This window comes from Tricharina praecox, assembly GCF_024521635.1.
Source record: "Tricharina praecox strain CBS 144465 chromosome Unknown BZA05scaffold_52, whole genome shotgun sequence".
NCBI classification, from domain to species: domain Eukaryota; kingdom Fungi; phylum Ascomycota; class Pezizomycetes; order Pezizales; family Pyronemataceae; genus Tricharina; species Tricharina praecox.
In genome coordinates this window covers 1-26804 of record NW_026250454.1, presented here as the reverse complement: position 1 = coordinate 26804, position 26804 = coordinate 1, and the positions used below count along the sequence as shown (strand labels likewise).

The following is a 26804-nucleotide window of genomic DNA, read 5'->3' as shown; positions in this document are numbered from 1 at the left end:
ACGCGAGAACTCAATTCACCCCCTCATTCTCCGGCCCTTCTGCCATGAGCCCCCATTCCCATTCCACCCGTACAACCCATAGAACCCATATCAACCTCAACCTTCACACCCTCCCACGCGAACCCTTAAACGGCCCTGTCTTCCTTCCCTCTCATCCTCATCCCCATCCGTTATTGGTTTTTCAATTCCTGGGGACCATGCACTGCAGACCGCACACCCACCGCACACCCCCGTCCCCGTGCACGGAACCGAGCCAATCACTTCCTTGGGTTTGCGGTTTTGCGTTTTCCGTTTTTTGCGGCACGGGCCCCTTCGAAGCTTCGCCGCTCTAGCCCCTGGAAATCCACAGAGAAACGAATTCCCTCCTTGAGCAGAAACAAATAATTGATGTGCGTCGTGAAAACATCCCTCAGCTCCGCCTCCTCCAACAGCCAAAATCACCGCACCGCAACGAGACGAAACGTAAGGAAGGTGCCATTGTTGGTGTTTCATTTTATTTCGTTTTCATACCATACCATATCATACATATACCCAGAAGGCCCCTGTCTAATTCCCAAAGTGGTGGGTGTGACATCTCGCTTCGGCCGGTCGGTCGGGGTCGGTCGGGGTCGGGCGTCGTCGGTCGGGCGTCCAAAAGAAACGAGGTCGGACCTTGCTAGGGACCCTGCGCTAGTGAATAATTAGTGAATAGCCGGCGGTGATCGCAGCGGGGATAGGGGAAGGGGCGGGGAGGGCGGCCGATGCCCGAGGCCCGCCTGCTCCGTTTGCTCCGTTTGCTAACTATTTTATTGCTATTCCGTTCAACATTGCTATTCCATTTCTATGTAATAATACAGCGCTCTCCATCGCCATTCGCATTCCATTGTAAAGATCAAACCCACAAACAAGAAAGCAAAAAGCAGAAATACCGAAACGAATCGCCGAACCCCCCATGATCGCAGAAAGCAAAAGAGTAAAAAGAGTAAAAAGAGTAAAAAGAGTTGGAGTTGGAGAGTAACTAAACCGAGCAGAGAGAAGAAGAATGAAGAATGAAGAATGACCATCATTCCTACATCATTACCTCCATATAGCCTCCTTAAGAAATGGCAGAATGTAGATGCAAGGGATCCATGAAAACGCGGGAGTACACACATCTCTACTCCTTGACATCCTCCTCCCTCTTCTCCGCCATAGCATGCGCCGCCGAGATCCTCCCCTTCTTCCTCGGCTTCTTCCCCCTCACAGGAGTCTTCCTGTTTCTATCCCCCAGATCCTCACCCTCACCAAGCACACTCCCAGCAGCACTCTCACTCTCCTCGCGCTCCCTCTCCTCGACGGCCTTGGTAGCGAGCAGTCTCTTCTTCGCGCCCACCTCCTCCGCGCCCCGAAAGTCATCAACCATAGCCTGCACTGTCTTCGCCATCTCGACCGTTTCCTTGACGATCTCGGTCGAGATCTTGTTGTACATGACCGCGTTGGCAAACATGCGGAACAGCTCCTTCTCGAGCTGCTGGGAGTTGACGATTCCGCGGGGCGGGGTGACGGCCGTGGTGGCGGGCGTGGTGACCGTCGTGGTGGTCACGACGGTCGAGGACGTGCTGGGGTACAGAGGTGGCATGTCCGCGGTTGTCGGCGTCGCGACGGCGCTGGTGGTCGATAGCGATTGCATCGCCACGGCGCCGGCTTTGACGGCTGCTTTGATGCCTGGGGGTGGTGGGTTAGCTTGTATCAATATACGCACACATCAGATCAGAGGAAACAAACTCTTGAGATCCTGCGGTCTGAAGACGAGATTCTTATAGCCAGGTGCCAACCGCTCCGGCACAGGCGCCGAGAAGAGGTTTGCGAACTTGTGGGAGAAGATATTTCCGATCAGCGGGGTAGCCAGCCCGCTGAACCTCCTGTAGGCAGTAATCATCGGCTGCTGCCCGGCGGTCAGGGTCATGGGCGGCGGGATCGTGAGCGCGCGTGGCTGCGGAGGCCGAGAAACGCTCGGCGACACGTTGGAGCTCTGGTCCTGCTCGTCTTCTGTGTCGTCCGTGCCCCCCTCCGGCGGGGAACTCGCCTTACGCTTGCGCGAGCGATGCGCGACCGGCGATGACGATGCGGCAGCAGGGGACTCCGCAGGCTTCTCCGGCTCGAGGGTTTTCATGTCGGCATCTCCATCGCTCGCCTTCCTAGCGGCAGGCTCGGCTGGCGTTTCCGTGAAAGTCGACGGAGTTTCTGTAGATTCCCTCTTTGGTGTGTTGATAGGAAGGGCCTTCGTCGAAGGGGTGTCGGGGCTTCTCCTGGTCGGCGGAGGGGGCAGCGAATTCTTAGTTGTAGCCGCCGGTTTCGACGGAGTTGCGCTCCTAGCAGGACCGGGAGTCTTCGGCGCGGTATCGCTCTGTGCATCAGCCGTCTTCTCCTTATCCCGTCTCTCCAGCCCCGTAGTCCTAGCACCAGCTGTAGCCTTCGTGGATCCACGCGGCCTCCCGCGTCCATTTCCTCTCGTAGACTTGCCTCCTCTTGAACCGCCACGGCCCCCTCTCGCCGACGGAGTGCTCGGAAAGCCCTCGCCCGCAGAATCGAGTACATCCTTCAACTTTGGCCTCTTAGGCGGCGCTGAAGCAGCAGCAACACCCTCCTTCTTCGCCGATACCGATCCCACCGACGACGACGGGCCCTCGCCACCTTCAGCCGCCAGCTCTGATACTTCCAACGGTCGCTTCCTAGGCCGACCGATAGCCGCTTTGCCCTTCTTGCTTGCAGAGGCGGCCGCCGCCTTGTTCGCATCCGGTTTCGCGGCGATAGCAACGAGCGACTTCGGCGCGCCGGCGTGTCCTGGGGCAGCTTGACAGGGAGTAGCAGTTGCTGTCGCGGCGGGCTTCGGCCGTGCATGCGGCAATGGCGACCCGGGTGGAGTGCTGATCGGCGAGATATCGTTCGAGCTGGGCTGGACGGGCGAGCCGGGATCGTATCCCACAGGAGGGGGCATGGTGCTTGGTACGGCTGGCTGGAGCACATTCCTTGCGCCTGCCGTCACGGGGAGTGCGGGGTGTAGCTGCATCTGCTGCATCGGCGGGAGTGGCATTGGCTGCTGCTGCTGGTTGTGAGGATGCATTGTGTTCTGCGGAGGCGGCGGTGTGAAGGCGTATGGTCCGTACTGTGGGCTCCCGCCGTGAGGCGACGAGAAGCCATGCGGATGCGGATGCTGCTGCATGGGGTGATGGATTGATTGCGGCGTGCCGCCGGGACTGTTCTGAGGTGCATACATGACGCCGTAAGCGGGCACTGGCGGCAGATGTGGTAGTGGCATCGGCTGCGCGCGTACACCGTGTTGCGGTGTCACCGGTGGACCTGGCACAAACACAGGCTGTCGTGGCGGTGGCACTCCTCCGTGGTTCACACGCACCTGGTGCGGACCATGTGCAGGGGACGATCGAGCGGGCGATATGTGCGGTGGGCGCGCAGGAGATTGCGACGACTGCAGTGGACTCTGGGAAGGTGTGGCGCGCTGTTCTGGGGCCTTGCTGTTATGAAGCCGTTCTCCCGTCTTCACGAGAAGACCGAGTGTACCAGGTGAAGGTCGAGCTGGAACGGGTATGGGAGGCTGTCCTGGGAGTCCGGCCGATACGGAGCCGGGAATGATGCTTCTCGGAGGTGCTGTGCGGGGAGTTTGGATGGGTTTGGCCGCTGACTGGGGAGCAATAGGGGAGTGCGAAGGTGTGACCGGAATCTGCTGTGAATGAACGGGTACCGGTGGTAGCTGTCGGCCTGCAGGGCGAGGCGGCGTTGCAACCTGGCCGTGCTGTTGTTTTCGGGTATCTGTCGAGAGCCGCGGTGGCTGTGGCAGAATCGCAGCTTCTGGTCGTGGGCGCACCTGAAACGTGGGTGGTGGGGGTGGTGGAGGCGGTACCTCCAGAAGCGGCGGGGGTGGTGATAGTGGAGGTGGTGGTGGAGCTGGAGCTGGAGCTGCCGCCGAAGGTGCAAATGAAGGAGGAGGGGGAGGCGGTTGTTGTTGCAGCTGTTGCCTCTGCCGTTCCTGTGCCTCTTGCTGCTGCTTCAACCGTGCTTTCGAACTTCCTCTTATAGGAGGCTTCGAGAGCTGCGGCACCGGGGATCGCTCGGGCAAAACGTGAATAGGTGTTGCGGGTTGGGTCGGCGCAAGAGAACCCGTTTGGGGGATAGGCTTCTTTGCAGAGTCCAATTGATTTTGCGCTGGCGGCGCTGCACACAGTTGATGTTAGCACCATAGATCGGAATTCACAGCCAGCGTAAGAGTATTTACCGTTCACGAGCTGAGGAGTGACCACGAAAGGAACCTCGATGGGAGGAGGAGGGGGAGGCGGCGGCGGAGGTGGAGGCGGCGGAGAAGGAGGCGGAATCACTTGCGCTTGCGGAGGCGGAAGAGATCTGGTTGTCGGAGGAGCTTGAACCGCGGGAACCGCAGGCGTCTGTGGTGTCTTGGGACGCCGTGGAGCCACCACCACTGACGGTGCTGGGGTACTCCCCGCTCTTTCTTGCTCCGCCGGCTTCGGCTCCTTCGGTGCTGCGACCGAAACAGGTGTCTTGGCCGTAGCCGGTGGCAGCCGTGGCATTTCACTCCTCACAATCGGCCCGGGAGCTACGACGGGAACCAGGGTAGGCCGTTTGACAACAACCTCCACCACTGGACGCAGCGCGGGGGATGCCGTCTTCTCGGCGGCGAGTGACTCTCCCTTCTCCGGCGAAACACTCCTGCTCTCGCTCCTACTCCTACTCCTCGTCCTCGTCCTCTCACGATAGTCTACTTGCAATCTCTCATCCCAATGTCCAGCTGTGATTTCCTTGATGTCACGCTGCATCTGAAAGTACTGCTTCTCGTCCTCCCTGATGGAAGCTATAATCGTTTTCCTGAAGCGTTCGTACAGCTTTACGGTAGCACGATGCAGCAGCGCCGGATCGACAGGAGCCATGCCGTCGTCCTCAATGATGTGGAAGACGTGTTTCCGCAGGGCATCGGGCTCGAAGCGCTCGCGGTCGTGGGTAGCGTCGACGAGCGGATTGTTCATTAGGATCGAAGCCGCCGCTTGGAGCGACTCCATGCTGACCCCGCCGGCGCCAACTAGGTTGTGGAAGAGCAGAACCGACTCCATGGGCTCGTACCGCGCCGAGTGGGCTTCTGCGGAGGCCGTCATCGTAGCGAGTGGTAGCGGGGGCGGCAGCTTCCGCGGGGGCGGGGGATGGGCTAAGGTGCGCGCGTCGCGGTGAGGACGGTGGTATTGGCGGTTGCCGGAGCGTGCGCAGCGGCCGCGGCGGTGGTGCTGGTGGTGATGCTTGCTGCCGAGCAGCGCGCTCGCGGGCTTCCTCACGCCGGACACGTCCTGGTGTACGATGGGCTGAGACCATTGTGTGAGCATTACGATGGCACGAGGGGGTACTTCGAGGTAGATAGGCGAAGGCCGGGTACCCACTGCTTGCTAATAACTGTGTCTCGTAGTTCGAAGTGGCTTCGTGAGAGTTTCGATTTGAATTCTTCTGGGGTGGTTGTGTTAACTTCGCGTGCAGATGAGGATGGATGCGGCTCAGCGAGGCGCCATGAGCTAGTTACGCAGAGTTGAACACCAGCCACAGTGGAGCAGCCACAGCAGCCACAGAAACCATTGCAATCTCTCACTACCTGAGCCCCCACGAAACTCTTTTACTAGTAATCCAACTAATTCTTCGGAACAGAGAGATCCCGATTCGCCAGCGGCAGTGAACATAGCGAGTGATGACCCCCAACGTCGTCTGCTATTCGAATCCACTGACAGCTTCATTCGTGTCGAAGGACTCTCATCATAACCTTCCTCAGATCAGGCTTTCTACGACCTGATAGCTTTTGTGTGCAATGTATCGGTACACGTCTTTACTTGGCTGTCATCACTCTGCCTGCCATGTCACGAAGTGCAATCACGCTCAGCCACCCACCTCCCTTCTCCATAGTGGAGAGGCTATATGTAGTAGTTATGCGAACTGAATCGAGGTTCTCTCCCTGCCCCACCTACTACTATTAGTACTAATTAGTAGATACTCTATTATCTAGTACCCCCTCCCAGTTGTCCAGTCGGAACCCCGTCGAATAGTAATCCTCAAGGCACCTTACCCAAAACCATTCGAACTAGCAACAGCGCCTACACCAGTCTCGTATTCGAGGCGGATTTCATAGCGTTTGTGGATAAACCTCGCCTGTGTGCCTGCAGGATTGCCGATCTTGCCGGGGATGACTCTTCGCGCCCTGGCATATACTAAGAACTTACCACAATGCGAGAGCGAAGTGGTGCAGGCTTGGGGATGCATATCGGGCTTGGAGAAAGGAAGGGGTAGATGGAATAGAGTATAAAGAGCAAGAGGCGCACTCCCCGCAGGCCAGATTCTTCACAGCTCTCAGACCCTCGTTCAACTTCAACTTTAACTTCAACTTAACTTCGATCACACTCTTTCACTCTTTCGAACGAACTCCACGACACAAATCGATAATGCGTTTCCACGTCCTTCCCTTCCTCGCCCTTGCCGGCGCCGCCGTCGCTCAGTCGTCTGCGTCCGAGTACGTCCCCTACCCCATATCCCCTCTCGCACACCACTAACCCCCCACAGAGAGGAAATTCCCGGCGAGTACATCGACGCCGCCGTCAGCGCATACGCCACGATCCCCGGCATGGCCGGCGTCGCCAGCGTCTACAGCAAATACCGCACGGCCTCGGGCTTCTCGTCGGTGCAATCCGAGATCGTCGAGGAAGTCGCAACCTACGCCGTGACGCAAACGCACATCGTCGAGGAGCCTACCGCAACGGACCTCGCTTCACTCGCCACCGACCCGGCAGTCGTCGCGATCGCCGAGGACGTCGTCTCCATCGTCACCAAATACATGGCCACCGAGACCTACATGAACAAGGCCGTCAAGTCCAGCCTCGTCGCAGACGTGACCAGCGTCATCGGTGCTTTCGAGAACTCGGCTGCCCCCACTGCTACCGGCAGCGCCGATGCCAGCGGCTCCGGAACTGGTCCCCTCCAGACGCAGGATGCGAATGCGGGTGCGGCTGGCGTCAGAGCTGGTGTCATGGGTGTCGTGGCGGCTGTCGCTGCCGTCGCCCTCATCGTATAATCTGCTGTTTTGTCATACTTCTTCGATGTACCTTTTTTTTAAAGCGCAATATAATACCAAATTCGTCAAGGACCTGATCGCAGTGACACTTGATACTTGTGATTTAGCTGTGGAACTGTGAACGAGACTCGAAATCACGTCTGAGAGAGAGAGAAGTGACTGTCCACAGCGAGACCATCAATCCACACCACTCACAGCAGTAGTATCGGTGTTGGTCGAGTCTTAACTTTCGTCCGGTAACAGCGAACACCGGTATTCCTGTAGGGATGTCCGATGCATGTGTGCAGCGTGCCTGCAACGGCGGCGCTTACGGTGTAAATATTTGTTGTGTGTGACGCAACTGGCAGATTTTGGAATTTGGAAAGAGTACCGGTAGAGAATGATTAGTAGCGCGCGCGATAGTACAGGATTGGTACGACTCTACTCACCGGTACTCTACTCTACTGTCCTACATAATCGTACCGGTGTCTACGGTACCGGTGGAGTGAACAGCACTGCAGCCAAAGACGCTGGACAGAGAGGATGCAGCATGCAAAACTTTTGCAAAAGTCGTCATGGCGAGCTTGGTATTTACGCATGTACGCACAGTGAAATCACCGCACTTCATACCGGTCAGTGGCGGTGGAGGGCGGAGCACGAAAACCACTGTACTGCGCACGCCGAAACGCGGGGTATGATTGGACAGACTTGTATGTATCATACCCACCATATGTAGGTACTCGACGTACATGTGCCAAGTACCCAGGTTACAGGTATCTCCCTGCGCATCTTGTGAGTCCATAGAGCTGGTGAAGCCTGGTGTTGCTCCCGCCAGAGCTTGAAAGTTGAGGGACTGGCTCGGTGAGTGCAAGCCTCAAGGCACACAGACGATTTTGTCGCTGCGGCGGCAGTGGCCAGGACTGTGCTTCTCTTGAAAGTTGAGACTGGCATTGGTATAATGGTAGCTACTGGTATCCAAGCCATCTAAGCCAAAACCACCCAGGCCGCGTAAGTACTCCCCACTCCCCTCCCCACTCCCCACTCCACGGAGATATCACACATACCCGCCCAGCAAATTGGCAAACGTATGATACCTGTATGTATGTACGGTAGATACTCCGCCACGAAGCACGAAGCACGAACGCAACATGCAACATGCGTGCCGCACGTTGATGGCGATCAAACAGTGAACATGGGAGTATGTAACGACGTAACTGCGTAGCCCGGTATCCACAGAGTATCATAGAGTACGGTAGAGTACCGGGATACAACCTACCAAGTACTCTGAAGAGGGACACGGTTGTAGCGGCCCTGCGGGGATCGGTTATCTAGGATTGTAGGATTGTAGGATTGTAGGTACACAGCACCCCGGTGGGACGCGCAATCGGTGGAGAGGGTGAAGCTCCACCGCTGGACAGTGAAGACTCCATCGTGGGGCGAGCAGAGGTTGTTGGTATTGGTGTTCATACTCCGTACGGTGTGGCCGTCTAGACTTCAGAGTTGATAGCACTCCTTTTCTAAGGGGCCTCCCACATACACACACATTTCTCGCTATTGAGAATACGACTATGATATTATTCAGTTGCTTGCAATTGATTCAATCGCAGAACCCAGTGGATGACCAGCTAGCCATACCATACCTACCAGACAGAAGCAGAAGCAGAAGCAGAAGCAGAAGCAGAAGCAAGCATGAGAATAAACAGAATTATCGAGGCGCACTCGAGGCGCACTTGTGGCGTATATGACCAATATGACAAATATGACAAATGTGCAATATCTTCGACGAGTGACGACAGTGGCTTTTCAACGAGACTCGCAACACTCGCTCCGAGCTGAAAGGGTCGAGTGCGACACTATGATCGACGATTTGTACTCTACATTGGCTGTACGCTGCTACCGGACACATGACACATGACACCCATTCATTCTCCGTTGGTGATGATCTGGATATTTCTCCTTATATGGTATCACTCTGTACATTCCGTCTACATGGTTCCCTATATGCCGCTTCCACCTCACCTTACCTCCGCCTTATCCAAAATATCACGGGAAGCTCCCCCCGCCCCTGCTACTTAATTCGATCAAAACTCGCACCCATCCAAAAATCCATCCAAAAATCCTCCAGAGCTCCACCATCCCTAATGATGTCCCCTGGGCGTAAAATACCCATCGTCCATACCCCCCTCCATCCTCGGTGTGTACGAAGGACTCCCCTCGAGCTCCCTCTCCTTAACGACGGCCTCGAGCTCCGCAATCCGCTTCTCAATATCCGGCACCTGCCTCAGCCGCAGCTCGAGTTCCTCTTTCTCACTACTCATCATTAGCCCCTTTCCTTTTTCCCCACGTAGCTTGCGTAGCTATCTCTCGGGGGGAACTTACTCCTCCAGCTGCGCGCGCCTCTCAGCGTCCAGCTTCGTGAAGACGTACCCGCCCTGTCCATCGAACTGCAAGATGTTCTCGTGGTACATCCACAGGCTCCTGCGGTGGCTAACAGTGATCAGCGTGACGCCCAGCTGCTTCGCCGTCGTGTACAGCGCCTTTTCCGTCGCCAGATCTTGCGAGGACGTGCATTCATCCAGGATGGCGCTAATCGTTCACGTTAGCGGTGTTGGGGGTTGAGTGGGGGGAGAGGGGTGGGGTGCGCACTATTGCGGCCGGTGGTAAAACAGCCTCGCCATGCCAACACGCTGCTGTATCCCGGAGCTCCAGACGTCGCGCCACTCGCGCTCATCGTCCCACGCGTCGTCGCGGACGATATGCGCGATATCGACCGTTTCGAGGATACGCAGGAGGTCCTCGTCGGTCGTGCCACGCCGGGCCATGTCCAGATGGCTATCGGGGTAAATAATCTGCTGGCGCAGCGAGCCGCGCGAGATATACGGGCGCTGCGGAATGTAGAAGATGTCGTCGGGCGGCGGCTTCACCACCGTACCGCCGTATACCGGCCACAGCCCGCCCATGATCCGGAACAGGCTGCTTTTGCCGCAGCCGTTGGGGCCGACGATGAGCAGGTGCTGGCCTGGGTGCACGTGGAAGGTGAGGGCGCGGACTAGCACGTCGCCGTTCGGTGACACGATCGGCACGTTGGTGAATTCGATACTGGGGCCTTCGGTGACGGAGCCCCGGCCGGAGAGGATCGCGGCGTTGGCGGTGGTCGACGCGCTCGATACTAGCTTCTTCTCGAAGTGCCCCCGGTGGATGTCGTCGATCACGTCGAGGAGCGAGGCGACGCGGGAGGTGTACCCCGCCAGCTCGGTGATCTCCTTGTAGCTGAACATGACGCGGCCGAAGGCGTCGGAGGAGGAGAGGAGCAGGCGGCGGTTCGTCACGAAGCCTTCGGTGCGGTCGCCGAGGGTGGCGACGGCCGCGCCGGGGATCTTAATGAACACGGGCACGGAACAGAGGACGAGCCCGAGCGCGCCCCAGAAGTATTTTATCACGAAGTCCTCCATCATGCCGTGGTACAGGCGGCGGCGCAGGATGTAGTTCACGTGCTTGATCAGCGTGAAGTAGCCCTTGTCGAGCGTGGTCTTTTCGCTCTCGTGGCCCGAGTACAGCGCGATCTCCTCCGAGTTGTCGATCAGCCTGCTGTGCGAGAAGCGGAATTCGCCCTCGAGCCGCGCCTCGTCCGCAACGTATCTTCCGAACGGCGGGGTGAGCACGCGCATCACGTTCGCTGACACCTGCACCAGAAGCGCCATGGCGAAGAGCCCCTCGCCACCCACGTTGCGTGATAGCTGCCAGTTGTAGATGAACATGTCCAGCACGGGTTTGGCCAGGTTGGAGTAGATCTCGGCGAGGGAGTTGGAGAACTTTGCGACGTCGACGGTGATCAGCTGGTCGGCGTTCTTGATGCGGTCGTCGAGGTTCCCCAGCGCGTAGAACGTCATCTGCGAGAGGTACTTGTCGTGGATGTGTTGCGTCAACCGCGTGCGGTACTGCAGCGCCAGTTTGCACTGGTGATAGGACAGCTATTCGTCATAATCGTCAGCCAGAAACTCTTCCCTAATCGCCTAAAGAACAGCTCACCATCGAGTTGGTAAACGTTGCCGGAATAGCCACCAGCATCCACCAGACGATCCCCCACAAGAAGTCCTTCCCCTTCCCGCGCACCAGCGCACTAACGAGCTTTCCGTCCAGCTCCGCCACATACAAGCTTATAAGTGTCCGAATAACAAGGAACACACTGTGCGAGACCAGCAGTCTCATCTCCTTACTCCTGACGCCCGGAACAACGATCTTGAGCAGTCTGAACAGATTCCTAAAGAACTCCCTATTGAGCTCCACCTTCCTGCGAGCGGTGATATCGCCAGGTGTAGATGTGGTCTTCCCGGAGGACGAGGACGCCTGCGCGCGCTGTCGGGCGGCGGCAGATTTCTGCTCGGCGATCGCATTGCGGATCCGATTAATCAGCGCAATGAATAGCGTCAGGTACACGGCGCGCGAAATACTGCTGCGGTGCTTCAGGTAGGTGGTGGAGGCGCGCGAGAGGAACGCTGAGAGTGACCGGTCGGACGGCAGCGTGAGCTTCGATTGGGCGGCCATGGCGGCGGGGCCGGCGCTGAGGTGGGTGCCAGTGGGAAGATAATTGCGGGCGAGATGGGAGCGAGATCGAGGGCTGTATGCGAGTGGTGGAGGTGCGTGAAGGGCTGCGAGGAACGTCGAGGACAGTCGAGGACAGTCGAGAATCCGGGGAAGCTGGAGCTGCCTGGATGATGCGTCTCACACGATGGCATGTGAAACGGGTATCCGAGGCAGCTGATGTCACCATGCACGTGAGCAAGAAAGTGCCCAGCCATCGGAGGATTGCTGGAGCTTTGAACCATAGAGACCAGACCTGTCGTATAGAAGTTGTAGATGATCGAGAATCGAGACGGAGTCGTTCCCGGAAAGCTTCTCACCGTGGATCTGAGTAGAGTTCTCTCTTGGGCACTCTTCAACCAGCCGTCTTTTGCGGGGAAGTCCCGTACTTGTCACGGATCCAAAGCCAAAAGAAGCCACCAGCAGAGCCGCCGGGAAGTTCCGTCCACCCGAGATCTCCTCCTCGGATGCGTTTTTCTTGGGATCTCACCAGGCGCTCGGTCGCATATGGGTTTTAGGACTCTATCTTGCACTATTCATGTGGTTGTTGATGTTTATCGAGGCCAGGGACTCTTCTTCCTCACGTGGACCATCTATAGGCCTAGGATTCTCCATGGTCAAGAATCATTGCCCCCTCACCCCCACCATGCTGGCTGGCTGTTGGCCATGACGATCGAGCAGGTGGGGGAGGATGATAAAGAGCTGGATGGAGAGGGAAGAGGTAATGTGCTGGTGATATGGATATTGGCGATGAGATTCCGGGTATATGGGCTTCTGCATGTCCGGAGATCTCTGCGTACAGGTAATAAACGACACAGCCAACGCAGAGGTCGAGACTGGCCGTGAAGGTAAAGAGACAAGACCGAAGGAGTTTGCCTGTTGAAGGACGTATGGAAACATCTCTCCCCTCGCTCATTCTCTCACCCACTCACTCCTCGTGTTGCTCCTTGCCTTGTCACCTACCGCGACCTTTCGTTGTGAGTCCCACCGAACATAGACCGACCTTTCCTATCACCCCCGCCATCCTCTGACCCCGCGGTGATCTCTACATTCCTCCCCTCCCTCTTCCTCCTCCTCCTCCTCCATCTCCTCCTTCACCTCCTCCTCCTACTCCTACTGCTCCTCCACCTCTCGTACTCAACTCCTTCTCCCCCACCATCCTCCACACGCGTCGATACACGACTACCTATCCATCTTACCTACTTCCTCTACCAACACCACACGAGTTCCATCACGCACTCCACACCTCCAAGCGGACACCCCCGAACCGAGCTCAGTCGCCTCGTTATTCCCTCATACAACCTTCAACGCGTACCTACACCTACGAAAGGTCTACGAAAGTTTACACTCATCCATCCAATCAGACATCAAGATGGCTCCTGCTAAGCCCCGTACCCAGTACGGAATGTCTAATGTAAGTGTCCTATATCTCATATCTCCTCATCCGCCGTTTGTTTGTCTGTTTGCTTTGCCTGTTTGCTTGACTACCCCCCACCCCCCGTGTCCTTTCGCGAGCCGTTACGACTTGATGAAAACACCATTACTCTGCAATTCCCTCCGTGTCGCGCGTACCATATACCCTTCCTTGAATTTAGCCTTTCTCTACGGATGGCCCCCCCACTCGCTACCCCCACCCCCTCCATGGCTCTCTTTCCCCACCCCCCTTCCCGGTCCGACATCTCCATTCGGCGCAGAGAAGCGCGAGCCACTCCCGGTTTTCGGCGACTCGGCAATGCATGCACTATGAGTAAGTGCTCGCTCGGCAGAGGCCCACACACACTCCACCACAGACAGACCAAAGCGAGCAGAGAGAAATCCGAGCACATGAACTGGGATCCAGATGCAGGACAGGGAGCGAGAGAGAACTCTCGAGAGATAGAGATGAGGGATGAGAGATGAGATGAGATCTAAGGCTGTTCCCTTCGGAGGTTTTTGAAGGAGAGTTGGACGAACTGCAGCTGGGATCTAAGGCTGCTCTCTTCGGGCTTTTCCGAGAAGAGCCGGATGAACTGGAGCTGGGACCTGATGATGGCCTTTGCGTTCGGGAGCTCCCCATGGGTCCAAACGACGCGGAAGCCGCGGCGCAACAGTAATCGATTCTACTGCCCAGCCATCCATCCATCCACGGTCGGCTACGCATTCGCCAGGCGGTATTCGTCGGAAGCAAGCCACACGCGTCCCATACCGGCTGTCTCGACTACGGCGTTGGACTTTCCCCTAGAAGATTGAGCGGGCTCGTCGACGCTGTCTTGAATTGGACCGCTGCTGCAGACAAGTCGACATCCCGCCGGCAGGGTTTTCGGTCGCTTCACTGGTCACCCACCATCCGCCCAGAGGCCGAAGAGGAAGGAGAATTAAATCCTCGGAAGTCGATCGTCCTGTCCTGATCCTTCACCCATGGTGGGGGCACGGGGCTCCAAAGCAGCTAGTGTTCTCGTCTCACCCATCATTTCCCGAATTCTGGAAAAGATCCTCATCAATTGATTCGAAACGGACGAGCTCGACCGACATCTGTTCTTGATCGGTTCTTCGAGAAGGAATATTATCCATATATACCCGCGCACTCTGCTCGTACGTTTTCGAGGTCGTCAGCAATAATGGGCATCGCAGCACACGAGCAGACGAAACGAACGAACCACGAACCAGCGAATCTCTCGTTCGGTCCCGGCCACCCGAAGCACCCAAGCGCCGCTGCAAGGGTCTCGCCCCACACCACCGCCCACCGGAGCGAGTGCGCCGGCGTAAAAAAATCCGACGCTGCTGCCCCGCCTTTTTTTTCTGGTCAGGGGAAACGGAGCTCATCCGATTCGGGCGCCATCCATTCGCGAGACGACGCAGGCAGGCAGGCAGAAGCACCTGATTCCCCAGGTGACCGTTCTGTTCGCAGGAGCAAGTCCTTCTGGCGCAACACCCCCACCGTGTCTCTTACCCATCGGGCCCATTGACATCACCCGATTTATTGCCCGGCTATCTGTCTGGCTCTACGGGAAGATCTCAGAACGCGCGCCCAGCCTAGAGTATAGATCTGTGCTCATTCCGCACAAGTGCCTCTCCGGAACAACACGCGGGATCAGACCTCGCCCTGCCTTTCTTCGGACCTGTCCTGGCCGCCACTCGCCTGCCCCTCCACTTACCAGTTGGAAGGATCGAGATCGTCTCCACTCCTATCTCATCTCTATTCCGTCTGCCCCTTCGCCTGTCGACCTCCTCCCCGTCGTCGTCGTTGTCCGTCGTCATTGTTCATCGTCTGTCTCCATCGTCGTTCGCCTTCCTACCTGTTTGCTCCTCCTCCCGAGAAGACATCACATACCATCCCTCGGCAATCAGATATCAGTCTCGGTGATCATCACCCAACCTCTCGAGTGTCGTGTCATTCAATTCTCGATACGTGTGCGACGGCCCGGCCCTCTCTCGCCGAACGACTAAGCGGCACGGTCTCATTTGGCAGCCCAGTACCGATTGCGCCATACGACTCAGCAGTCTCCATCACACGCGCGCACTACTCTTGAATCGGCGTTAGACCGGCCGTTCCTGACAGCTCCCTACCTTGAATCGCGATCACTATCCCTGCTCGTCGAGGCTCTTCGCTGCTCTGCTCTGCTCTGCTCCAGCTCTCGACAGCTTTTCTCTTCCTGCTCTCTCTCTCTCCTCCACCACACACTCCCTCTTCCCCCACCATCTCCCTCCCTCTCTCTTTCTCTATCCCCCGCACAAACCAGCACCCACGATACCCCAAATTCCCCACAATCCACACCCCCCATCTTCTTACCTCCACCATTCTTCTAAACTTTACTTCAAATGTCGCGCATGGAACTGCACGTCTTCAATTTGTGGGGCGAGGCCGGCGAGGCGGATGATTACGAGAGGCTCAATGTTGTGTATGGTAATGATACTAATGACAGCTCTGAACAGTTGGATGACGCTCAGATTTGCGTCGTGATGGTCGGTCTCCCTGCCCGCGGAAAGTCGCTCATTGCGCAGAAGAGTGAGTTCGCTGTTTCCTCCCCTCCTCCCCTCTCTCTCACCCCCCCCCCCCCCAAATTCCCTCCACCGAATTCCCGCTCCTCTCCCATTCTCCTCCCTCTTCCTAGTAATTCGGTTACACAACGGGAGCTGACAATGTCATCGCAGTTGTCCGTTACCTCAAGTGGCTTTCGATCAATGCCAAGTCCTTCAACGTCGGATCGTACCGCCGTGCCGACACTCCTCAACCAACTGCTGAATTCTTTAGTATGGGAAACACGCAGGGAGAGAGGTTGAGACGTGCCGCAGCGGAGGCCGCAGTCTCGGACATGCTCAAGTGGTTCGGCGAAGGTGGAGGCCACGTCGGTGTCCTGGACGCCACGAACTCGACCAAGGCCCGTCGCGCTTGGATCAAGCAGCAGTGCGAGTCCAAGGGCTACGAGTGCCTGTTCGTCGAGAGTCGCTGCGACGACGAAGACCTCGTCCTGAGCAACGTGCTTTCTGTCAAGACTTCCTCTCCCGACTATGTCGGACAGGACCCCGAGGATGCTGTGCGCGACTTCATGGAGCGCATCCGCAACTACGAGAAGGTGTACCAGTCTATTGACAACGACGAGGAGCTTACCTACGTCAAGCTCATCAACGTCGGATCACAGGTGACGATCAATGCGGTTGCCAACTACCTCCAGACTCGCATCATTTACTTCACCATGAACCTCCACATTACGCCGAGGTCCATCTGGTTGTCGAGGGTAAGCGGTTTCCCGGCTGATTGTTGTGGATGAGTTGCTGACAATGTTTTAGCACGGAGAGTCGGAGTTCAACGTCCAAGGCAAGATTGGCGGTGACGCGAACTTGTCGGAGCGTGGCTACGCCTACGCTCGTGCCCTTCCAGAGCTCGTCGCCAAGAGCGTCGGCTCCAACAAGGTCACGTGCTGGACGTCGACCATGAAGCGTACAATCCAGACGGCGGCCCACCTCGAGTATCCAAAGAAGGAGTGGAAAGCGTTGGACGAGCTCGATGCCGGCGTCTGCGACGGATTGACGTACGAAGAAATCGAGCAGCGTTACCCCGAAGACTTCCGCGCCCGTGATGATGACAAGTAAGTTGTGATATTGCTCTGACGGGAGTATTTGTATTAACGATTGATGCTTAGGTACAACTACCGTTACCACGGTGGTGAGTCGTACCGTGACGTCGTCATCCGCCTCGAACCCATTATTATGGAAATGGAGAGGGGCGAGAACATCATGGTGGTCACCCACCAGGCCGTTCTCCGGTGCATCTATGCGTACTTCATGAACGTCCCGCAGGATCAGTCGCCGTGGATGGAGATCCCTCTCCATACCATGATCAAGCTCACTCCTCGTGCTTACGGTACGCAGGAGGAACGGTATGTCCCCTCTTACCCCAATCTTCCCCACCCCTCACATACTGACAACCGCACAGCTTCAGGGCCGAGATCCCCGCCGTGTCGACGTTCAGGGCCAAGTACGCGTCCTCGCAGATGGGCGCCACTACGACCGTCGACGAGGCTGCCTTTGTCCCCGCTCCTGCCCTCCAGACGGTGCACGAGTCCGCTCTCCTCCCGGAGGGCTACAAGGCCAACGGACTCGCCGAGTCGATCGCTGCTAATGGCAGTGCCGTCATGGGCGAGTGAATTGGTGGTAGGATTCCCCGACAATTCAGGGTAGTGCTTTACTAGTTAGGCGTTTACTTTGATGTCAACGAGGGGTTTTACTTGTTGTACTGCTCGTTTCGAGGGCTTTTTTTTTCTTTCTGTTTCTTTTTTCTGTTCTTTTTTTCTTGACGGTCGGACTACGACAACTTGAGAACGGTACTGTATGATTACGAGGGATGGTTTTCTTTCTTTCTTTCTTTCTTGTCTTTCTTTTTTCTTTCCTTTTTATCAATTGCTGGTTTGCTGGCTGGATGGCCGGGGGTATGTAGATGCGAGGGGGCTGCGGGCGGAGGGGCGTTCGGGAGTTCCTTTTAGGTCGGGAGAATATATATGAAAGTGATTCGTTACGATTTACATGTAATCTGTGCACCCACACCCACACCGTGACCACAACTCTAGAGTACCGTAGTATCTTGCTACCCCGCTTTGCTCGCGTGCAGTATATAAACCCGCCTCCTCTCCCGTCCAGCTCCCTTCCTCCTTCCCATCCTCCCTCCTCCCTATCCTCACCACCCCGCGGCAGAAAAGGCATAACATCAACGTCCCCATTAATAATTCGCTCGGACCCATGTACACACTGGGTTTTCTGCAGGCAGTCGCCGTAAACGTAACTTTGAAAAAATTTACGTGAGAATACGGAGGAGTGCAAGCAGAGGCCGGGTGATCGACCGACATGGGTCCGTGCGGATTGGTTTTGGTGGAGGTCTCTGGTTGTGCTTTGTTGTGGGTGTGGGAGGGGAGGGGGGGGCGGGGACTACACAGGGGGCGGGGAAGAGAGGGGCGGGGGAGGGGCTACACAGGGGGCGGCGGCCACAAGGGTGTGCGGGAAACAAGGGGAGGCGGGAACGAGGTGGTGACGTGAGTGGTGACGTGAGGGATGGGCGGGGTGATTACGTGCGATAACATCGTAGAGTAGAGCAGAGTAGAGTAATCAACAGCTGCGTGTCGTATCTGCTCGTTGTGTGTCCGCTTTGCTGCGTGTCCCCTTGTGTCCGCTTATGTCGAGGATCGCGGTGATGACTGATCGTGGGCGGTGATCGGGGGGCGGTGATCGCGACGATCGCGGTGACGAGCGTGGCCAACGTGATCGCAGCGATGGCCGACGTGGCTGGCATGGCTGTCTCGGCGGAGGAGAAAGGCGGAGGAGACTGGCTGTCTGCTGCAGTGCTGCCGTTTGCATGCACGCGTTGTGTATGTGCTTACTCTACCTCGGTATCTGAGATGTGGCCTTCGTGTTACTACATCATACATATGATACTCTGGTTGCCATGCGCCACCCAATGCGCCACCCTGGGCGGTGGCGAGTGATGGGCGATGGAGGGGTGAGTGAACGTGGCGTATTTGTTCAAGCATTCTAGCCATAGAGGAGATAGAGTCATGCAAAAGCGGTCAGGGAAGAACGGCGAGGGAACGGCGAGGAGGCTACGACTCCCTCTCGCGCAGTGGTTGTACGCAGTGGTTATGCGTGAGGTCTCAAGTGTGAATAAGTACGTCACACGTGGCAGCGGATGAACGATGAACATCACAGATCGAAGTGGCTGGAGCGAGGGAAACATTCGGTATTCTACCTACGCGGAGCGCGGAGGCAGAGGCGAGGAGGCAGAGGCAGAGACAGAGGCAGAGACAGAGGCAGAGACAGAGGCGGCCTGTTATGTATCATCAGTGAGCGCCTCGAAGCAGGACTTTGCCGGAACCTTGCTGGGACCTGGGTGGGACCTGAGTGGGATCAACTGTTAGGGGAGTGAGACCTTGTCGGGACCTGGTGAGACCAACTGTGATGGAGGTGATGCCATGTGTTCCTGAGGGAGACCCGATACGTTGGTATAACGTGAATATTGCTGCTGTCGCTATTGCGACTCGTCCAGCTCGGCTCGTCTTGTTTTCGTTTTATCATCGTCATCATCATAGAATTCGCTTGGAATTGAGCGCGGGTTTGGGCATAAGGGAGGACGAATCATCGGAGAGGTAACATTGAAGGTGCCTGTGTCCACTACCCGTAGGTACATTAGAGTATCGCCCGCCCATTCATGGAATACCGAGGGGCGCGAAGGAAGAGGCGGATTGGCGTCATCAGCGAGCACCGGAGAGAGGAGTCCTTATTAAGACCTGGTAGGACTCGATGCAGACCCGATGCAGTCGTTGAACATTGAACCGTTTCTTGTTCTAGCCTGCCGAGCAAAGCTAGTATTATATAAATGGACCGGCCACCAGACCAAGTGACCGGCCCCCTGCCGAAGTGACTGGATATACAGGTGACCGGACTGTGGGGTACATTTCTACGGGCAGACCGGTCTACCGCATATTTGTGAGGAGGCCAGTCTGCTCGCAAATTCCCGGCGTTATTTGGTAACTAAAGCATTTTGTGGTGCTATTAGAGAAAGTCTTTTTCTCGCTACCATGAGAGAGCCGTTCCTCTTGCCACCATGAATAGACAAATCACGTTTGACACATTTCATATTCGGCTTCACATCTTCAAACATCATGCCTTTACATATACCGATGCCTCTTCCGAACTTTCCAGTATTGATTGGCAGAACTGAGAACAGTCCACGAGTCGCCGCTGTTTTATCAGCACCCACAACAAGCCCCCGTAGTCTCCTCCCAGCTGCCCAAGAAGCATACAGCCAGAAAAGGGCTCGGTCTACTAGCAACACAACGAAGGTCATCTGTAGCGGTGGTTATATTCAGGGGGAAACTGGAGGGAAAACTGATGGGGAAACCATTGGATGGGTGTTGAGAAAGAGAAAAAGGGTGCACGGCCGAGGGGATGATAACTTATATTCACATGAGCTCTGTGTAAATATTTGAGTATTGACTCCATAGAACATTATTGACTGCTGATATGCTTCACTCCATCGCCGTATTGTGATGTCTACGAATCTGCACATAAATGGTGTCGGGCAGGCTGGTCTACTCGTAAAATATTCCCGGTGGACTGGCCCAGCGAACAAAAATCACTCAGCAGGCCGGTCTACCGGGAAATAATTATCTCCACAGACAGGTCTGCCCAGAATATTTTCTGGCTCGGCAGTCCGGTCAGATCGCATATCCAGTCGCTCGCCCCACGGGCCGGTCTATTTATAAAAAACCCATTTTGCCCGGCAAGCTAGAACATTTCTGTTGTCACTTGTCAATTTTTATGTTCTGCCTGTTCGTCGGTGGGTCTCTTGTAGTTGTCACCTTGTATGTACATCATCATCATCATCATCATCATCATCTCATCGTCATCATCGACCGAGAATTCAAGCTCAATTGATCCCGTTTTTGGGGGCTATCAGTACCCACCATCGCCCCACCCTCCACAAACTCGCACTCGCTTTTTTCCATCCTCCAGGTTCAGATTCATCATTCAGGTTTGGGTGACTCTTGAGTCTTGACTGATGCCGGTGCTCCTATCACGCATTGAGATGATGGGATTCATTGGTCGTGGGAACTGCTGTTCTTTGCTCACTCACTCACTGGTCTGTGCACAGATTACGGAATAACATCGTCTCTCAACCAACGGACTGTAATTGATCTTTTGTTCTATTGTTCCTATGTACGATGCACGCACAGTAAGCTCTTACTCGCGTGCAGCGAAGTAGGTATCGACGTATCGTGCTGCTGAATCTTTCTGGTGCGTTATATACAAGAGAGTCAAGCAAGCACGGGTTAATTGAATGTCAGAGCCAGCGCAGCTGCGCAGGTGCGGATCGATCGATCGATCCATAGATATAGTAGCAGCCGCAGGATTCGAGAGTACCACCGGTCCCGGCCTTCAATACTGCCGCTGACATGATGGCTGGATCCTACAGACTCCATTGTATTAGCACGGCTCTGGCTTAACAAACGGTGGAGGTGGAGGGGAATATATCTTCCCCAGTTGCGGTAGGTAGTTTTACAAAGCTCAATACCTATCCCACAGTCCCCGGAGAGAGTAACAGTACGCGCCGTTAGCCATGCATCTCCACCGTCGTCTCCGCCTCCGCCTCAATCTCGTGGGGGGTGTGACTTACCTCCATCACTCCATCACTCCATCACTCCATCACTCCATCACTCCATCACACCCTCCCTTCCATCCCAACACCAGCAGAAACCAAACCAAACACCGCACCGTAGTTACACAACTCCCGAGCCATAGACCACACAGAACACACCGCAAAATCTACCAAAGAAACAGAAACACCATACCTAAAGAAAAGAAAAGAAAAAAAGAAAACAAGGCTGGCCGGGAGTAAAAACTCCATTCGCCGCCGCCGCTACTAACTAGTGGTTACCTCCAGGTCTAGATATGACACCAAGCCCGAAATCTACAATATTAGAAGAAAGAAAGAAGAAAGAAGAAAGAAAAAGAAAAAGTCAAAGATGAGTCCATTTAAAAGAAGAAGAAAAAGAAAAAGAAACCGCAACCGAAACCGAAACCAACGCCAAAACCGAAAATGCAATAGAAAACGCAATAGAAAATGAAGGTGAATATCCACACGACGACACCCATCACTGGCTGTCGAAGTGTGGACATGGAATAAAAATGGGTAGAGAAACTCCGCGTTGAGCTGGGGGGATATTAGTATTTTCACCCGTGTAGACTGGCAGGAGGAGGAGACGTGAAGCACACACCTCTCAAAATAATGAAGAAAAAACCGGAAAGTTAACGCCGCCGTAAGGTGTGCCTTACCAGGCGACAGGTGCAACGCCGTACACCCCGCAAAGAAAAATTAAAAATAAGTCCAACTATAAAAGACGAGTCAGTACTTGTGACGGCTAAGCGGGGGAGAATCCTGTCCATACCTATCCGCACCAGGATAGGTTCAAAATGTAATCCCCACGATTTGTCAATTCTCGTAATCGACAAACTCGTTCCAGTCTATCGGTTCCTCCTCGTAACTGAGAGGCTCGGGCTGGATCTCGTTACTGCCTTGGACTAGATAGCAGTCCGCGTTGCCGTTGTTTGATCCTGAACCGCTGGCGACGCCGTAGTCTGGGACTGCTGCTCCAGCCGCAGCGCTCGACGAACTCCCAGAATCATAGTCGACTTGGTGTGGGTTCCGGGTGATCTCGTTCCAGAACGGCTGGAGATCATAGTAATCGTCGTTGGCGGGAGCTTGCGTGTGCTGCGTAGCAGGCTGGAATAGCTGCTCCTGGGGAGGCGTGTACAGTCCGGGGCTCGCGAGCGCCGGTTCCTTGGGAGTATTAATGATGGGGGCCTTGGCTTTCCCTTTGCCTTTGTCGGTACGCTTCCGCTTTCTCGGAGGAGCTTCGACCTCCCCGTCACTGTCTCCGTCGATATCTGGCACGGTGGGCTGATCTCGCTCGCGCTCCTTGACCTCTGCCCACATGGCCCTCAACCGCTTCAACTCCTTGGAATCCTTCTTCTTCTTCGCGTTGTTGATTTGGTTGTCTATGAACCGTTGCCTCATCTTCTTAGGGTTTTGAACGATCTCGTCCATAGTGCTAGGCCGACTCATGCGGTACACGGAGCCCTTGCATTTCTAAAAATGTCTGTCAGCGTGTGGGGTCAGATAAAGAGAGGAAGGAGGCTTGAGAGCTTACGTTTAGCACTTCGATGATCGACTCGTATCGTTGCTGGAAGGCGTACCCATCCAGAACCTCGTCATCGCTCTTGTTGCCGTGCTTGCGTTTAAGAGCCACCTGTACCGCCGTTAGTAACCAGGATATAGAAGGAACATAAGAAATGACTCGCCAGAAAATTCTCCGCTATCAGGTCCATCTGGTCGGGATCCATGTCCTCGACCCAGTGCTTCAGCGGCGCAGTATCCGGCATGTCGTAGGGGTTATTGCCATTCTGCATTGCCACAACTAGCTCCTCGAGGATCGTCTCGTCGTCGATTGGCAGAGTATCTGGTCCCAGCGCCGGATTGCCAACCGGAGCACTAGGAACATTGGGAACAGCGGCGATGGTCGGTACCATCTTGAAGTGATAGCCGATATTGAAGATCTCCTCCACGACCCTCCCGATGACGTTCACCTGCTCGGATACCCAGGGAATGAGAACCTGTGGTGCCTGACCGTTGTCAAGGCCCACCCGAATGATTTCCGCCTTAAAATCCTCCAGCTTGTTCCTGTAGTCGTTCATGGTGCCCGACTGCTCCTCGAAATACTGGAGGAAGTTCTGTAGGAGGTCGGGGCTCACCGATAGCGATTTGGCAGGAGCGACACCACTCGCGGCGGCGGCGGAGGACGAGGAAGCGATCGGCATTGTGCTTATCTGTGCATCAGTATCTAATTCTCTTGCAGAGTTGCGGGTATCATCACATCTCGGGATGGTGGGGGAAAAGTACCTGTTGAAATTGACGAAGGAGTTTATGCGGGCTACTTGGCTGTACGTTTGCTGGGGGTTTGCTGGGGGTTGGCCGATATGCCGTTTGCTTGCTGCTGTTACTGTTCCGGGAAGTTTCGGCTTCAAACGGAAGATGGGATGGTAGTGATGTGGGTGCAGAATTGGTGACTTCCAAGCAGGCGATGTTGTCGATATAGCAAGCTCTTTCCTGTGGTTATTTTCGAAGTTATCGGTTGCGTCTGGGGTCCAAGTTTCTGTCGTCTTTGTGGAGTGTAAGAAGAAGGGTAGGAGAAGCTCTCTCCGTCTTCTTTATAAAACGAGCCGCTGGGGCTCGAATCGATTCCACGTTCAATAGCTCACGTGAGTGTCTTGAAATGTGAAGCGCCGCAATTGAAAGTACTGCAAACTGAGCTTGTCATTCAACGTCGGCCGACGTTGCGGCAACGGCGACCGCGGTGCTTCCCTCCCAGCTGAGGCGGCAACTTGACCCTTCAAGGAGTAGGGTTTTACCGCTGCCGCAAGGTCTAGTCAAGACCTAACAAACTCAGCAGCCTCATATGTCAGCACTCGCGTTATCCTCAAGGTCTACAACCCCAGCTTATGTCGGTAGATCGATGGGCTATGCGTCTGTGCAAGCCCAGGGGATATATTTTCCGACGTGAAACAGCCCGGAATATTTATGCATGGAACACATGACGTACCTACCTATTTACGGGCTGATCAGCCCCAGGGGATAGTATCCCCATAAACGTTCCCCTCCCCCCAGGGTACGGTGGCCACGTCTTGTGGCAGGCTGACGACAAACGCCGAAGAATCAGTACTCATGTGGCCAGCTTCTGGACAAACGCGAGGTTGCACACTCACCAAAACCAAACCAGCGATCACGCTGGCGGTCCGAAGGCAGACGAATGACTGCCGACAGCTCGACCCGGGACTGTTCTCGTCCCTTTCGAATCCCCCTCCGGCCCTGACCGAAACTATCCATCCGACTGCGGAATCAATTCTTCGCGGTGATGCCGCAATTCTCCGCCTATGCCGCGTGGACTGACTGAAACACGGTTCCCAGTTTAACGACAACATGTCGTCGACCTCCTCCAGACTTGGTACTTCTTCTTCGCGTTATTGATCTGATTGTCAATGAAACGCTGTCGTATCTTCTTAGGGTTCTGCACGACCTCGTCCATCGTGCTCGGCCGACTCATGTACGGCAGCCTTCCGACGGCATACACACACGGCGGCAGTGCTTGCTTCCGAAAGCCTCTTCAACTTCTTCGTCGCCGTCGGAGTTGAGTTGGATCCATCATCCGGCAAAACCAACTCGCTCCGAGCTAGTTAGTTTCGTGACAGTGTCTCGACAATCCGCGAAGTTGATGCACCTCTCTCTTTCTCCCGACCGCTTCCAGAACGAGATTTCGACAACCCGCTGCTTTCCGGTGCGTTCCGAAACTTCCTGTGGGACTCCTCCGGCTCTCGACCCGCCTCCGCATTTGCATTGTCGGCTTGATGAACGACCGCTTACTCCGGCCCTTCTGCTGGAGTCGCTGCATCTTACTCCCGCCTTCTGTGTAGGAGCTACAGCGTCGTCGAGGTTCCTGGCCGTGGTCGCATCAGGTGGAAGCAGTACTGGCATCATGGTCTCCGGTCCAACATAAGTTCCAGATTGACTGGGACTCGGGGAAGTCGTCGCTCTCCAGCGCGGTGGCAGAATAATCTCTGCCAGGGTCGCGGTGGCCCTGAAAGGCCGTCGTGACGCGTGCATTATTTCGATTGCGGATCGGCCCCATCGAGCGAAACGTTATCCTGTGGGATAGGAAGCCTGAGTGAGAGTGTTACGGTTAGCCATAGGCTATTGAGGGAGTGAATCGCGGCTGGGGTTAGAGTGTCTAGAGTGTCTATCCTGCTGACTGCGGAACAGTGTTCTTCGACAAGAAATGCGGACAAGGTCTGGACATAGGCGGAAAATTTGGCGGAGCAGAACGAGGACTCTTACATTCTTTAACAAGAGATTGGAAGGGCGGGGCTCCGCGCATCAACAGGGCAATTGCTGCGGTAGGTTTCTTCTTACAATTAGGTATTGTGATCGGAGTCGAGGGTATTTAACTTTTCTGACGGAATTGATGTCGAGGGAGGGAAACGGTGGGTATTCTGTGATTGAGGTGGGGTGGAAAGGGGACACGGTGATGGAAGGAGGAAAGAACATCGATTTAGGAGAAGAGTGAAGATTAAATTGAGGGGCGTGGCCTCGTTTTCAACGGATCCTTGGATGAAGTGCTATTTTGAAGAATGGAGATTTTCAATATGAAGAATACACTACTACTGCGTTTGTGTGGGAGGATAGAAGGACCGCGGAGCCGTTAGCTGTATAACTCCAAACATTGGATAAAGGGACAGTTTTCGAAGTCGGGATGCCAAGGGGATCTCACAGAATCCCCAGTGACCTAGTTACTCGACGATCCCTGGAGGTGGGATACCTGCTGTGAGCGTCGTGAGTGATGAGCTCTTCCAATAGTAGGACGGTCACCAACCGCGTCATCTCATTGTATGGGGATGGATATTGCTCGGGCGTGTCTTGGAGCCACCGAGTGCTAGCACGTGAACGATGATTTTCGTACGAAAAGGGCAGGATTGTGCAAACGCGAAGAGCATTCCGTTTGGTCCAGCGGCCACGACATATTACTCGGCGGGAGTACAGGCTTACGCCTCTCGGCAAGGAAAGAAACATTCATTCTATTCAGCTCGAGAGCACATCTGCATTTACATACCAGATCCGGCTCGGCGAGGGTGTGCGTTGTTCGTCCCAGACAACGGCAGTAGATCGGGAGAGATATCCAAAAAAAATTATGATATTATTCTGCTAGAATGGATGTAGGAAACACCACTCGACGCCCTTTCCGCAGACTGGTCACCGGGCACAAGAGCGGGTGCCCGCCGCACCGCGAGTCGTCCGGCACGGAAAGTCATGTGTATGCAGTGGTCTCCCGCATCAACTTCCCATTCAACGATGGCTCCCACAGCTTCCGCGGAAAAGCGAAGGCTTCTAAATATTCACGATGTGCATACAGTACCCACCGGTCTATTGGGTAGCTCGTCCGGTCTATCCGTGGCATCGTGGCCGATTTTATCATCTGGCCCTTAGTAGAAAAGCAGCTACATGCAGTGAATTGGGATGGAATGGAAGCTACGGAATTGAGAAACAGCTGTCGATGCCGGCGCTTTGGAGAGAGGCTTTCCAATCCAC

At 55.4% G+C, this 26804-nt stretch overlaps 5 protein-coding genes across 5 annotated transcripts; 2 read left to right on the top strand and 3 right to left on the bottom strand.

Moving 5' to 3' along the window:
* Nucleotides 1-957: 957 nt before the first annotated feature.
* On the bottom strand, nt 958-5503 carry BZA05DRAFT_439789 (uncharacterized protein). Its single transcript, XM_051486552.1, has 4 exons — nt 5411-5503; nt 4250-5339; nt 1744-4188; nt 958-1683 (listed from the first exon to the last, which is right to left on the bottom strand). Exons 2-4 carry the CDS (start codon nt 5136-5138, stop codon nt 1136-1138), a joined length of 3882 nt encoding a protein of 1293 aa, XP_051334694.1. The 5' UTR covers nt 5139-5339; nt 5411-5503; the 3' UTR covers nt 958-1135.
* A 955-nt stretch (nt 5504-6458) lies between these two features.
* On the top strand, nt 6459-7084 carry BZA05DRAFT_422891 (uncharacterized protein; the record flags this gene model as incomplete). The annotated part of the gene is made up of 2 exons (XM_051485837.1): nt 6459-6526; nt 6577-7084. The coding sequence occupies 2 exons, from the start codon at nt 6459-6461 to the stop codon at nt 7082-7084; spliced, it is 576 nt and encodes a 191-aa protein (XP_051334693.1).
* Nucleotides 7085-9288: 2204 nt separating this feature from the next.
* Nucleotides 9289-11724, bottom strand: BZA05DRAFT_228691 (ABC transporter transmembrane region 2-domain-containing protein). The gene is made up of 3 exons (XM_051479789.1): nt 11093-11724; nt 9710-11034; nt 9289-9649 (listed from the first exon to the last, which is right to left on the bottom strand). The coding sequence occupies exons 1-3, from the start codon at nt 11606-11608 to the stop codon at nt 9439-9441; spliced, it is 2052 nt and encodes a 683-aa protein (XP_051334692.1). The 5' UTR covers nt 11609-11724; the 3' UTR covers nt 9289-9438.
* Nucleotides 11725-15535: 3811 nt separating this feature from the next.
* Nucleotides 15536-17643, top strand: BZA05DRAFT_360475 (6-phosphofructo-2-kinase-domain-containing protein). Its single transcript, XM_051481494.1, has 5 exons — nt 15536-15629; nt 15776-16359; nt 16412-16710; nt 16765-17001; nt 17058-17643. Exons 1-5 carry the CDS (start codon nt 15584-15586, stop codon nt 17266-17268), a joined length of 1377 nt encoding a protein of 458 aa, XP_051334691.1. The 5' UTR covers nt 15536-15583; the 3' UTR covers nt 17269-17643.
* A 4457-nt stretch (nt 17644-22100) lies between these two features.
* BZA05DRAFT_422887 (uncharacterized protein) lies at nt 22101-23485 on the bottom strand (the record flags this gene model as incomplete). Its single annotated transcript, XM_051485836.1, has 3 exons — nt 22101-22757; nt 22819-22899; nt 22937-23485. 3 exons carry the CDS (start codon nt 23483-23485, stop codon nt 22101-22103), a joined length of 1287 nt encoding a protein of 428 aa, XP_051334690.1.
* Nucleotides 23486-26804: the final 3319 nt, after the last annotated feature.

Excerpts from the sequence above, each read along its gene's own strand:
- BZA05DRAFT_439789 (XM_051486552.1), bottom strand. The coding sequence starts at position 5,138 with ATGACGGCCTCCGCAGAAGCCCACTCGGCGCGGTACGAGCCCATGGAG. Across the intron at positions 4,189-4,249 it reads CACTCCTCAGCTCGTGAACG|CGCCGCCAGCGCAAAATCAA; the intron begins GTAAATACTCTT and ends AACTGTGTGCAG. Across the intron at positions 1,684-1,743 it reads CAGACCGCAGGATCTCAAGA|GCATCAAAGCAGCCGTCAAA; the intron begins GTTTGTTTCCTC and ends CACCACCCCCAG.
- BZA05DRAFT_228691 (XM_051479789.1), bottom strand. The coding sequence starts at position 11,608 with ATGGCCGCCCAATCGAAGCTCACGCTGCCGTCCGACCGGTCACTCTCA. Across the intron at positions 11,035-11,092 it reads CAACGTTTACCAACTCGATG|CTGTCCTATCACCAGTGCAA; the intron begins GTGAGCTGTTCT and ends TATGACGAATAG. Across the intron at positions 9,650-9,709 it reads TTTTACCACCGGCCGCAATA|CGCCATCCTGGATGAATGCA; the intron begins GTGCGCACCCCA and ends GTGAACGATTAG.
- BZA05DRAFT_360475 (XM_051481494.1), top strand. The coding sequence starts at position 15,584 with ATGGTCGGTCTCCCTGCCCGCGGAAAGTCGCTCATTGCGCAGAAGA. Across the intron at positions 16,360-16,411 it reads GGTCCATCTGGTTGTCGAGG|CACGGAGAGTCGGAGTTCAA; the intron begins GTAAGCGGTTTC and ends ACAATGTTTTAG. Across the intron at positions 16,711-16,764 it reads CGCGCCCGTGATGATGACAA|GTACAACTACCGTTACCACG; the intron begins GTAAGTTGTGAT and ends ATTGATGCTTAG.